This window comes from Cetorhinus maximus, chromosome 9 (assembly GCF_964194155.1).
Source record: "Cetorhinus maximus chromosome 9, sCetMax3.hap1.1, whole genome shotgun sequence".
In the NCBI taxonomy this organism is placed as follows: domain Eukaryota; kingdom Metazoa; phylum Chordata; class Chondrichthyes; order Lamniformes; family Cetorhinidae; genus Cetorhinus; species Cetorhinus maximus.
This window is the reverse complement of record NC_135887.1, coordinates 101,806,983-101,820,861: the sequence shown is the minus strand read 5'-3', so window position 1 is coordinate 101,820,861 and position 13,879 is coordinate 101,806,983. Positions and strand designations below refer to the sequence as shown.

At 40.8% G+C, this 13,879-nt stretch overlaps 1 protein-coding gene across 3 annotated transcripts in view; it reads right to left on the bottom strand.

Moving 5' to 3' along the window:
* The window catches only part of trim66 (tripartite motif containing 66), a 253,498-nt gene that overhangs the window by 52,732 nt on the left and 186,887 nt on the right, over positions 1 to 13,879 (bottom strand). For all 3 annotated transcript variants that reach the window (XM_078549215.1, XM_078549216.1, XM_078549217.1), the window contains 2 exons: positions 13,688 to 13,834; positions 13,387 to 13,501 (listed from right to left, as the gene is read on the bottom strand). In XM_078549215.1, the coding sequence (XP_078405341.1) occupies positions 13,387 to 13,501; positions 13,688 to 13,834 (262 nt within the window). The remainder of the gene's footprint in view (positions 1 to 13,386; positions 13,502 to 13,687; positions 13,835 to 13,879) is intronic.

The window sequence follows — 13,879 nt, the reverse complement described above, 5'->3', positions numbered from 1 at the left end:
CTTGGCGTGGCCAAGGAGCTGCAGTTGTGCTTGTGAGTTGGTGCTGGAGTGCTGACTCAGGAATCCAGGCAAACGGAGTCCCGGGAGACAAGATTGAAACCCCGTGAGGGGGCTTGTCATTGAGGCCATCTGAGTTGGAGCGACTTGGAGAGAATTTGAAGGCGAGACCTTTGAAGGTGAAGACTGGAATCCCTTGTGAGAGGGATAAGAGTTTTGATGAGATTAGTTGGCTCACAATGTCTGGGTGAGTTGTTGAGAAATTGGTGGAATCTGTCTTGGTTGGATCTGCCATTTATTGTGTAGTGTGGTGTGTCTGACCACAGTTTGCCTGTTAATTCACGTGTACCGCATATTAACCCTGAATGTTAGAGTATAAGGTAGATATTGTGGAATCTTGTGGCATTATTCCCTTAGCAAGAGTCTTAAATCTCATTTGTCTACTTTAAACAAAAAAGTTACTGGTCCCTAACTGGAACATACCAAGAACTTGGAGGCTCTGGTCTGGATCAGGACAAAGGTGACAACACATTCAAGTACTTTGGAGATGAACAATAGTTTGCAAGGGTGGTAGGGTCAAGGGTTGGTTTTTGAAGAGGGTGACGACAGCAGATTTAAGGGAGCAAGGGCCAACACCAGAAGAGAGAGATTTTTATAATATCATTTAACATGGGGCTAGGACGGGAGATTGGGTGACCACAGTTTAGTGGGAATAGGGCCAAGGGAACAGGAGGCAGATCTCATGGACAAGATGTGCTCAGAAAGGGCATGAAGGGAGATAGGAGAGAAACTAGAGAAAAATGCAAGTTCAGGGATAGGGCAGGGGAGCATTAAGGATGTTTTCCAGATGAGCAAATGGAAGGGAAGGATGCAGTAGACATAACTCATTGGAGTGTGCTTAGTGACAAATAAGTTCATGAATTCATTGCACTTGTTGTTGGAGGTGAGGGTGCAGGGCAAGGGAGACAGCTTAAGAAGACCCCTTGCAGTAGAAAAAAGCAGCCAGGGGTTTTCTTTGCATTCCAGGATGACCCTGCAATAGTGAGCAGTTTTAGCAGGCGGAAGCAGAGCCTAACACTGTTTTAAGTGGTCCAGCCAGATCTGGTGGTCGACTGCTAAACCAGTTGTGTGCCATATTCTTTAAAGTTAAATATTCCTGGATACAAGGTGTTCAGGGAAGATAGGAAAGGGAGAAAAAAGAGGAAGGAGTGGCAGAATGATTAAGGAGACCATTGCAGTGCTGAAGAGAGAGGATGTCCTGTCAAAAGACAGAATCTATTTGCCTATAACTAAGGAACAGAAGAGGCGCAATTACATTGCTTGATGTCATCTATTGACCACCAACTAGTGCGACGGATGTAGAGGAACAAATCTGCAAGGAAATTACAGAGAGGTGCAAAAATAATAGGGTAGTTATTATAGGGGTCTCTAATTATCCAAATATAGACAGGGATAGTCGTAATGTAAAGGTCAGAAAGGGACAAGGATCCTTAGTGTGTTCAGGAAAATTTTCTACAGCAGTGTTTTTCCTGTACAATGAGAGGGGAGGCACTGCTGGATCTGGTTCTTGGGAATGAGGTGGGCCAAGTGGATCACATATTAGAAAGAGAACATTTAGGAGACAGGGACAGTGATTATTCTATCATAAGATTTAGGTTGGCTAAGGAAAAGGATAAGGAACAATCCAGAGTAAACCAGAATTAACTGAAGGAAAGCCAATTTCAATGGGGTAAGAATGGATCTGGGCTGAATAAATTGAAATCAAAGGTTGGCAGGAAAAATGGTTGCTGAACAATCGGCTACCTTCAAAAGAGGAGATAGTTTGGGCACAGTCAAGGCATATTCCCTCGAAGGGGAAGTAGGGAAAACAAATCCAGAGCTCCCTGGATGACAAAAGGGCTAGAGATGAGATGAGGAAGAAAAAAAGTGTGGTTATGACAGGTGTCAGGTGAATAATACAATGGAGCACCTGTTATGGATTATAGAGATAGTTGAGTAGAATATAAATATTAGGTAGAATTCATACATAATTAGGACATTATACTTTAGAATTGAACAAAAGGTTACAGGTAGCAAAATGGCTAAAGATAACTGTTTTACCCAGAGCTTTTTTTTTACAAACATACAAGGGCAGCTTTGAATTTAATTAAAGACAGACGAACAGTACATCATGTTGGCAGCATCCACTGAAATTTTGGTGCGCCTGCCTGTTTTTGGAAACAGATGTTGATAAGGACTATCCTTTCATGATTTAAATACTTTATTCATTACTAAAGGAATTTTAAAAAATGTTGATAACACACGGAGATTTGGCATCATTACCTATTAAGGAAGAATTTTTAAAACTTGGTTCAGGATACCAAGAAAGACTAGTGAGCTTCTAACAGTCAGAATTGAACATTATCAGACACCTTGTATGCTATGATAATGCAGCCTTTGACTGACCTAAAAGAAGAAATTTAAAAAAAAAACTTTAAGAATTTCAGTGTTGAGTTTAAAATCACTTTGTGAAAATATAGAAGCAAGTGAAATTAATTAGGATTGATATTAGAACACATCACAAACATGTGTTGACCAGATAAATTCTCACAATATTCACATAATAAGGACATCCTCAAGGATTAAATAATAGTGAATTTTAAGGGACAATCAAATGGGAGAAGTTTAAAGAAGGAGGCAGCACCCATAGCTGCTAGAGATAATGTAATTCAGTGAGTGGGGCATAAAAGATACAGGCTTTTCTCCAGAATAGCAGAAGTATTGAAGAACTGTTTAAGTGGAAACCTTGAACCAATGATTCTCAAGCTGTCGAAGGACTGGACACTTTAAACAAGCAGTTTTTTTTTGTGTCCGACTATTCAGACAGCTAAGGCGACTCGGTGATTTAAGGTAATACTTTACTTTAAAAATTTGATGGGTGGCCTAAGAGCTTTTTAGTCTGTAGCCTTAATTTTAAAGGCTCTTCTACTGGATTGTACATTAGAACTAAGATTATGTTTTCCATCTTTTTATAGTCTTTAATATTGCATTGTACTTAACCACTTTAAAAGTGTATTGCACGTGAAATGGTTCTTTAACAAACTTCTAAGTTAGTTAGTAAAATATAACATCTCACGTAGTTTTCTGTATGCAGCTCAAGAACCCCTCTCTTATATTCTCCTAAAGTGGGGAGATAAAATTTTTTTGAAGAGAGGCCCCTGGATCCTTATAGTATCCAGGTAATTATAACCTAGCTGGTAATTATTTAAAGGGCTATCTGGATGAAGTTACTATCCCTTGATAGTTTTCTTCCTTGGGGGGAAAAAACAAGTGTCTGTGGGGACTGGCTATTTTAAACTCTAGTGTGGGTAATTATGGAGAGGGTGCTCCTGATCTGCAATAGGCCCCAAAAATGGGTTAGGATTATAATTCACTTCAAACCAGAATGAATATAGAAACATAGAAACTAGGAGCAGCAGTAGGCCATTCGGCCCTTCGAGCCTGCTCCGCCATTCATTATGATCATGGCTGATCATCCAACTCAATAGCCTGCTCCCGCTTTTGCCCCATACCCTTTGATCCCTTTTGCCCCAAGAGCTATATCTAACTCCTTCTTGAAAGCATATGATGTTTTGGCCTCAACTACTTTCTGTGGTAATGAATTCCACAGGCTCACCACTCTGGGTGAAGGAATTTCTCCTCATCTCAGTCCTAAATGGTCTACCCCATATCCTCAGACTGTGACCCCTGGTTCTGGACTCCCCCACCATCGGGAACATCCTTTCTGCATCTACCCTATCTAGTCCTGTTAGAATTTTATAGGTTTCTATGAGATCCCCCCTCATTCTTCTGAACTCCAGCGAATATAATCCTTATCGACTCAATCTCTCCTCATATGTCAGTCCTGCCATCCCAGGAATCAGTCGGGTAAACCTTCGCTGCACTCCCTCTATAGCAAGTACATCCTTCCTCAGATAAGGAGACAAAAACTGCACACAATATTCCAGGTGTGGTCTCACCAAGGCCCTGTATAATTGCAGCAAGACATCCCTGTTCCTGTATTAGAATCCTCTGGCTATGAAGGCCAACATACCATTTGCCTTCTTTACCGCCTGCTGCACCTGCATGCTTACCTTCAGCGACTGGTGTACAAGGACACCCAGGTCTCGTTGCACATTCCCCCCTCTCAATTTATAGCCATTCAGATAATAATCTGCCTTCCTGCTTTTGCTACCAAAATGGATAAGCTCACATTTATCCACATTATACTGCATCTGCCATGAGTTTGCCTACTCACTCAGCTTGTCCAAATCACACTGAAGCATCTCTGCATCCTCCTCACAGTTCACCCTCCCGCCCAGCTTTGTGTCATCTGCAAATCTGGAGATATTACATTTAATTCCCTCATCTAAATCATTAATATATATAGAAGGTTCAGAGGGGAAGTGAAAAAGCAATTAACAGAAGCAAAGAGTGAGTATGAAAAGAGACTGGCAACTAACAAAAGGGAATCCCAAATCTTCTATAGTCATGTAAATAGGCAAAACGGTGGTAAAAGGAGGATTAGGGCTGATTAGAGACCAAAAAAGGGATTTACATATGGAGGCAGGTGGGGATAACTGAGGTGTCAAATTAATACTTTGCATCCGTCTTTACCAGACAACGATGCTACCCAGGCCACAGTGAAACAGGAGGTAATTAATAGACTAGAAAGGTTTAAAATTGATAAGGAAGAGGTATAAGTTAGGCTGTCTATACTTAAAGTCAATATAAAGCACCATACCTGGGTGACATATATCCAAGGATACTAAAGGAAGAGAGAGTGGAAATTGTGAAGGCACTGGTCTCCATTTTCCAGTCTTCCTTCAACTCAGGGGTGGTGCCTGAGGACTGGGGAATTGCAAATATTATACCCTTGTTCAAAAAGGGTGTAAAGATAAGCCCAGCAATTACTGGCAAATCAGTTTAACTTCAGTGGTGGAGAAACATCTATAAATAATAATTCAGGGTAAAATTAATAGCCACATGGACAAGTGTGGGTTAATTAGGGAAAGCCAGCATGGATTGAAGGGAAAATTGTGTTTAACTTGCTGGAGCGTTTTGAAGGGGCAACAGAGAGGGTTGATGAAGGCAATGATATTGATTTGGCATACAGAGACTTCCAAACGGCATTTGATACAGTGCCATACAGACTTGCGAGCAAAGTTATAGCTTGTGGAATAAAAGGGACAGTAGCAACCTGGAGATGAAATTAGCTGGGTGACAGGAAACAGTAGTGGTTAATAGATGTTTCCAGGCTGGATGAAGGTTTATAGTGGAGATCCCAGGGGTCAATTTTGGGACCCTTGCTCTTCTTGGTATATATTAATAACCTGAACCTTGGTGTACAGGGCACAATTTCAAAATTTGCTGATGATACGAAACTTAGAAGCATTGTGAACTATGAGCAGGATAATGTAGAACTTCAAAAGGATATAGACAAGTTGGTGGAAAGGGTGGACAAGTGGCAGATGAAGTTCAATGTGGAGAAATGCAAAATGATTCATTTTGGTAGAAACAACATGAAGAGACGATATAAAATAATGGGTACAATTCTGAAGGGGGTGCAAGAGCAGAGGGACTTGCGCGCATATGTACATAAGTCACTGAAGGTGGCAGGACAGGTTGAGAGAGTGGTTAAGAATGGTTAAGAAAGCATACTGTATCATAGGCTTTTTACTATTGGCACTGTTTTCCATGGAGGAGAGAAGGCAGAGGGGAGATTTGATAGAAGTATTCAAAATCATGAGGGGTTTGGACAGAGTAGATAGGAAAAAACTGTCCCCATTTGTGAAAGGATCAAGAACAAGAGGGCACAGATTTAAAGTAACTGGAAAAAGCAGCAAAAAAGTGACATGAGGAAAACTTTTTCCACACGGAGTGGTTAAGGTCTGGGATGCACTGCCTGATAGTGCCATGGAGGCAGGCTCAATCGAGGCATTCATAAGGGGAATCAGACTTATCTGAAAAGGAAGAATATGCATGGTTACCAGAGAAAGCAGGCGAGGCTGGGGGAATGGCACTAGGCAAACTGCTCATTCAGTGTCAACATGATGGGTTGAATGGCCTCCTTCCATGCTATAATGATTCTGTGAAGTCTGCATCTATAGGACATAAGGCAGCAGAGATGAGGGCCATTCCAGGAAGAGCACCAGTGAGAAAGAGTAATGGATTTATTGGGGGCCAGGACATCAAAAGTGGAGGGAAGGGTGTGCTTGAGTAAAATCAGCAGTTGCAGAAATGTTGGGATTTTGGCAAACCAAGTGGTGGTTACTGGGCAACAAGGGCCCTGTTGATGACATGGCCCAGGACTCTGGTGAGCAATGCATGCACACATGTGCAGCATGCATATCATGAAGGTCATGCTGTCACATAAAATGTGATAGGGCAGACCATTGGCATGCTGAAACAACAATAGTGCTGCCTAGATTGGCTGGCGGAACCCAGCAGTACTTGGCAGAGCAAAGATCAGGATTCATGTTGCCCCTTCTCACCATCGTGAGGAAACAGCCTTTGCCACCAGTCATATGATGATCAGCTGAGAAGCAGGAGGACCATGATGACAGCAATCAGAGATTCCACAGCAGCACTCAGACATTGGGCGGCTGCTCGTGCTGCAATGGAAGCTGAGACATCAGTTGCATCGCAGTTGGATCCACAAATGTGCAAAAGCAGTTGGCCGCCAATTCCATGTTGAAAAAGATGGCCTCCAAATTCTGTGCAAAGCCCTTTGCAAAGTTGAATCTGGATTCCACCATGCTTATTGACATTGACTACAGACTTTCTTGCAGGCTTCCAAAGCACCAAGCATTTCATTGTGCATACCCATCAGTGCCTTTCTGTAGATTCCCCCATCAAAGTCCTCATCGGAGTCCTCTGTGCAGCCTTGCTCTCTGAGGGCTTGCACCTGCATTATCCTTGTCACCTGCCCTGTCTACAGCCACTGGTGCCCAGTGTCTCATCATGTGCAGTTCTTGCATTTAATCTGTTCTCTAAGACAAGCACATTGTCAGTATCTGACGCTGGTGGCTGTAAGTGTGAAATTAAGTGGTTCATCGTCACTCTCTTCTTGGTTTTCTTCCACTGTCCTCTGGCCTCTTGGATATCTAAAAAGTAACAAGGTAAAAGCTGTGGTGCAAGAAGGGGCAGAAAAGAAGAAGTGGATGCTTACACTATTTGCAGGTTGTTAATCTAGAGGAGAGATACTTCGAGGAGCTGAGGGGCCTACTCCTGCTCTTAATTCGTATGTTGATATAAGCAAGGGATTGAAAGGTGTGTGCAATCTGAGATGTATAAGTAAGGCTTGCAGTAGTGGTACATGTCTGTGAGGACAAGGTGAAGTATATGAATAAATATGAGACTAATTGATTGTTGGTAGGTGTATGATTGGGGCGTGGTGATTTGGGCGACTGCTGAGGCTAAAGATGCAATTCATAGGCTACGGCATTTGAAGATGCATTCACTGACCTTGACCGCACATGTAAGATCGTTGAACTTCTTGCAGCACTGCATCCAGGGCCTTGGGCTTAACCCCTGGTATTAAGCTCCAAAGCTATCTGCTCCCAGTGCCTTTTGACTGTGTGTCTACAGGGCATCCTTCTTCATTGCAGATCTCTTCTTTTTTCTACCACCTCCACCAAGACCTCTAGTGCAGCATCCAAAAACCTTGGATCCCACTCTCTGCCCTGCTGTGGCATTTCTCACTCTATTCCACGTTAGATTCTCTTCAACATGACTTCCAGCACCACTTCCAGCCACAACGCACTTCCCCTTTAAGAGGTGTAGGCTAGCTTTAAGCAGTGTAAGCTAGCCTTAAGCGGTGCTTGCCACTTACCTATTGGCTTTCTGCTGATGCACCCAGCCAATAAGCCACACAGAGATCATTCAAATGTGCAGGCAGCACAAAGTTGGCTTGGTGCCTACATTGCAACCAAAATGCACAAGTTTATCACAATCCCTGCACCCTATTTTTAGGAGAGCAGCTATCCAATTTAGAGGTGTTTCTTAACCCCAGATACCTGTATATCATAAATTAAGTAAATCTGGCAGTTTCTACTATCCTGAGGGCAGATAAATATTTGTCAAAGTACAATAGAAACATTTGATTCTAAAGATTAATTGGATCCAGAATTCATTAGCTGGATAGAATCAATATATATCTCCTCAAAGGGAACAATCTTTGCCAATGAGCTATCCAAACTTTATCCATAAGGTAAGGGATGGTACAAATCCTATAGAGCTGTGTTTATTTTTCAAAGTCATAGTTTCAAACCATAGAGAATCCTTTGCAAATGACCGAAATGTGGCAGATCTGATGTTGGACATGACTATTACTCATGAGTCTTTACTAGAGCTCATTTGAAACTAAGGAGTAGGCATAGAGGGTAAGTATCACAAATGCTGTTTATGGCAGATGATCTGAAAAGGTGACAGACCTCAGCAAGCAGGTTCCAGGTATTGAAATAATGTTAGCTTTCCAGTTACTGAAAAAAATGTTAGAAATAGTATTATTGTTTTACAGTATTGTATTGAGTTCCATAAGATTGGACATGCAGCCTTTATATGAAAAACAATTAAAATTAAATATTTGTGCATCAAGGAAATTGTTGTATTAAAGTTATATTGGGGTAATTTAAACTACAAGTTTAGTACTACAACACGAGTTAGATTTCAAACTCATTAATTTAACGTATCTGACTTGTGCTGGCAATAGTACTTCAATCCACTTCAATCCCATTTCACACTTTCAATTTTCTATATTTTCCCACAAATACTAATCCAATTCAATTTTTAACAATGTTATAGCCCCTGTCTCAATAGTCACTTGTGGTCAAGCATTTCGCGTTCCAATTATCCTCTTAAAAGGAACAGACCGCCAGAGATGGGAGCGAAGTAGACTATATGGCCCATTGAGCCTGCTCCACCACAGAATCACAGTGCAGAAGAGGCCCTTCGGCCCATCGAGTCTGCACCGACACGTGAGAAACACCTGACCTACCTACCTAACCCCATTTACCAGCACTTGGCCCATAGCCTTGAATGTTATGACGTGCCATTCAATACAATTATGGCTGATCTTGGGTTTCAACTCCACTTTCCTGCCCACTCCCCATATCCCTCAATTTCCTAAGGGCAGGATTTTACGGCCCCATTTCGGCAGGGACAGGGCCGTAAAATGCAGCGAGACATTCTAAACCTCATTGGCTTCAGTGGGAACGTAAAATCCCACTGCCCTAAAATTTCACCCTAAGAGACCAAATGTTTGTCTATCCCAGCCTTAAATATAGTCTACGATGGAGCATCCACAATCCCCTAGGGTAGAGAATTCCAAAGATTCAAAACTGAGTGAATTAATTATTTCTCATCTCAGTCCTAAATGATCGACTCCTTATCCTGAGGCTGTACCCACCATGTTTTAGATTCCACAGCCAGCAGAAACAACCTCTGTCTACGCTGCCAAGCTCCTTCAGAATCTTGCATGTTTCAAGGAGATCACTTCTCATTCTTCTAAACGCCCCATTTTCTCCCACCCTCCTTTCTTGAATAGTGGTGTCACATTTACTAACTTCCAATCTGCTGGAATCACTCCAAAATCTAGGGAATTTTGGAAAATCACAGCCAGAGCATCCATTATCTCAGCAACTATCTCTTTTAGATCAAAACCATCAGGTCCTGGGGATTTGTCAGATTTTAGTCCCTTAATGTTTCGCTGGTACTTTTTCTCTGCTAATATTAATTTCCTTAATTTTCTCACTTTTTAGCACCTAGGTTACCCTCTATTTCTGGTATGCAACTTGTGTCTCCTACTGCGAAAACAGATACAAAATATTTGTTCAATGTCTCTGCCATTTCCTCATTTCTCAATTTCTCCTGCCTCTGCTTCTAAGGGATTAACATTTACTTTAGCTACTCTTCCTTTTTATGTACTTGCAGAAGTTCTTACAATCTGTTTTTTATATTCCTGGCTAGTTTGCTCTCATATTCTATTTTTTCCCTTACCAACTTTTTGATGGCCCTTTGCAGGTTTCCAAAACATTCCCAAACTTCTGACTTGCTACTATTCTTTGCAATCTTAAGCCTTTTTTTAAAAAAAATCTATTATCCTTAACTCCCTGAGTAAGCCACAGATGAATCTTTCTTGCTGAGCTTCTGTTTATCAATGGAAGTTCCAACTCCAGGCAGTTAACTGTCTGAAGTGCATAGAATTGTGTTGGAACCTGCCTTCGGGGCCATTAAATTCAGCCCAATCTTTCACTGCTTCCTTTCTCAAGATCCTATGGAGCAGGTTCAGTCCCATCAAAGCAATATAGTTCTAATATTTCATCACGGTCATAGTTTAGAGTGTCATCTCAACCCTTCAATGCAAAGTTAGCCTTCTAATCAATTTTGGCATCTGTATTCAATACACAATTGCATTGAACAGTCAGCTGAAGGAGCTTGACACCATCAAGGACAAAGCAGCCCGCTTGATTGGCACCCTATCCACAAACATTAACTCATTCCATCGATGAACAGCAGCAGCAGTGTGTACCATAAACAAGATGCACAGCAGGAACTCACCAAAGCTTCTTAGACAGCACCTTCCAAACCCGTGACCACTACCATCTAGAAGGACAAAGGCAGCGGACACATGGGAATAACACCACCTGGAAGTTTCCCTCCAAGCCATTCACCATCCTGACTTGGAAATATATCACCGTTCCTTCACTGTTACTGGGTCAAAATCCTGGAACTCCCTTCCTAACAGCACTGTGGGGTGTACCTACACCACATGGACTGCAGCAATTCAAGAAGGCAGCTCACCACCACCTTCACAAGGGCAATTAGCAGTGGGCAATAAATGCTGACCTAGCCTACAATGTTCACATCCCATGAATGAATAGAAAAAAACTCAATTCAGGGGTTGAGGTTATATCTGTAGAACGTTGAAACCCAAACTATGAACCATAGAATGTATGGTTCTATGACCAGAGAATATGACCATTTTATTACTGAGTCAGCGAATCACATGCCTATCCAAGCTTACCTATCTCATCCCATAACAGACTATTTTGAGAAAATGTGCCCATCGGCCATTAACCATCAATCATTATCTGGTATAAAAGCAAAATACTGCGGATGCTGGGAATCTAGAACAAAAACAAAAATACCTGGAAAAACTCAGCAGGTCTGACAGTATCTGCGGAGAGGGATACAGTTGACGTTTCAAGTCCGTATGACCCTTCATCAGAACTAAGGCATTGTCTGATATCATTATCTGATATCAGTCACTGTTCCTCATCATTAACTCTAGCAATGCTCAAGACAAGTTAAGAAAAGGATATTTAGGCCATGGCATTATGTACATCGATTCTCCAATCATGAAAGCGAAATTAATAATGTCAATATTTTTTGCTTCTAACTTTTTCCTCTATTACTTTGCTTGGTAGATTATCTCAAATACTTATCACTAAGTCGTTTTTCCTGGTAGCTGTTCTAAATTAACTGCTCACTGATTTCCATTTATGCATTCTGATTATTCTACTTTCTTTTTGTACTTTGAAGTAAAAATATGGGCATAAATAAGTTTCAATGAGAGCCCCCTCTCCTTCAGTTAAGGTCAGGTCTGTACCTTCCTGTACCTTTTCTGACATAAATGCATCATTATTGTAGCACAGTGGTATGGTCTAACCAATGCATTGTAATGCTCAACAAGTTTGAAATATAGTATACTAGCATGCTAATTATTTTTCTTTGGGCTATGTCTATTGCAAATAAGTATACCATGCATGAAATTTTGAAACCTAGACCATCAATGTGACTTCTCAAAATTTGTTTCCAACTATATATTTAAAATAGCTCAAACTGATCACTTGTTCCAACAACATCCCCCCACCTCAACCCCAGGTATATTCCATCTTCTTATAATTTTCCTTCGTGCTTTTCTCACTCGCCTTCCCTCCTTACATCCTTGTATGGCAAGATAATTTTGTATTGTGTTTCTCACTTTATCAACTCTTCATTATTAATGGCCCCCTTATCAGTCTAGACAACTTACCAATTTAAAGCCAAATAGTTACCATGGAATGAAGAAATCAAAAAATAAAACGGGTAATGAGATAAATTAAGAATAGGTACAGATTCCTGAGCTATTTGAGTTTTACTTAAGTAATCATGAATGATACAAATGCAAAAACTACCTTCAGTTAATCATTCTGGCACCTATTTAAATCTATAACTGTATTTTTAAGGGGATGCTCTCTTAGCATAAAATAATTATTTAAATTGTCTTTTTCCACATACATGCTCTGCATTATAATATAAAGTATGTAATATACGCACAATACTTTTCTGAAGCTAGTAATCAGTTTGCCTAAAATGGTGTTGGTATGTGGAGTACATTGATACATTATGATTTCTCACAAGAACACAAGAAATAGGAACAGGGGTAGACCATATGGCCCATCGAGCCTGTTCCTCCATTCAATACAATTATGGCTGATCTTGAGCTTCAACTCCACTTCCTTGCCTGTTCCCCATATCCCTCGATTCCCTGGGAGACCAAAAGTCTGTCTATCCCAGTCTTAAATGTATTCAATGATGGAGCATCCACAACACACTGGGGTGGAGAATTCCGAAGATTCACCACCCTTGAGTGAAGTAATTTCTCCTCATCTCAGTCCTAAATGATTGGTCCCTTATCCTGAGACCGTGCCCATATTTTAGACTCCCTGACCATGGGAAACAATCTTTCAGCGTCTACCCTATCAAACCCCTTCAGAATCTCATACATTTCAATGAGATTGCCTCTCATTCCTCTAGACTCCAGAGAAAATAGACCCAATTTTCTGAACCTTTCATGAGGACAAGCCCCTCATCCCAGGGACCTGGGATAGCCCACTGTTTTCTCCCAGACCATCAACTCAGGCTGCTTAGAAACCAGACGCCAGCAGGCTTATAATGTGATCAAATGCAACTCCAACTTTCCCCCTGTCCCTGCGAGGAAAAAGGTCTGATTTTCATTTAGTGTATTTTTTTTCAACATTTCGATTTTATTTCAACAATCTAGGTAGCGATTGGCTTGTTCTTTGGTATACCAGGATCAATTGTTGGCAAGCTTTATTATAAATATATAGAGTACTGGAAGATGGATAGGAAAATAAATAAATCATTCATGTTGAAATGTATTCTAATGCAAATTTAATCTTTTCTCATTATACATTTATACATTTCCAACATGAATGAGTTGTGTTCTTATTCTAGAAAACTGTTACTGCATCGTCGATGACCATCAACTCAGGATACAGGTTAGGAAATCGGTCTGTAGGATCAACAAAACAATGTAATTCTTTAGCTAACATTGACTGGGTACTGTTATCAGATCTTTCCTACCTAAAGTAGAGAGCTGCTTACTCCATGTGGTAGAGTCCCAGCGAAACTGAATCTTGGAAGGACCTAAATCTACATTGCACTGTGTTTCCAGCAACCGGCGCATCTGAAACAGGATCTAAATAATGGAATATTAATATTGGTTATTACATATCAGCCAAATATTCTCTGAATTGATAAATACTGAATACTTTGCTATCTTAATTTAACTTTAAACAATTCATATGACTTTTTCTTCAATAGAGATTGAACATTTTGACTTTGCCAGCATTATTGCTTGCCAGAGATGGTGATACACGCTTACCAGTTCCTTGCTGAATAAAAATGGGATATCGTTCTTCTTAGCAACTGCCCAATTAATGAAGTTCAATACATGCTCTAAGTGCTTGCACAAATCCATCACTGCTTGAAGTTGGTGCTCCAGTTTGTGCTTTCGTTCATTTGTTATTCTCTGTGTGATATAAAGAAAAATCATTATCACTAAAAGGAACTGCCA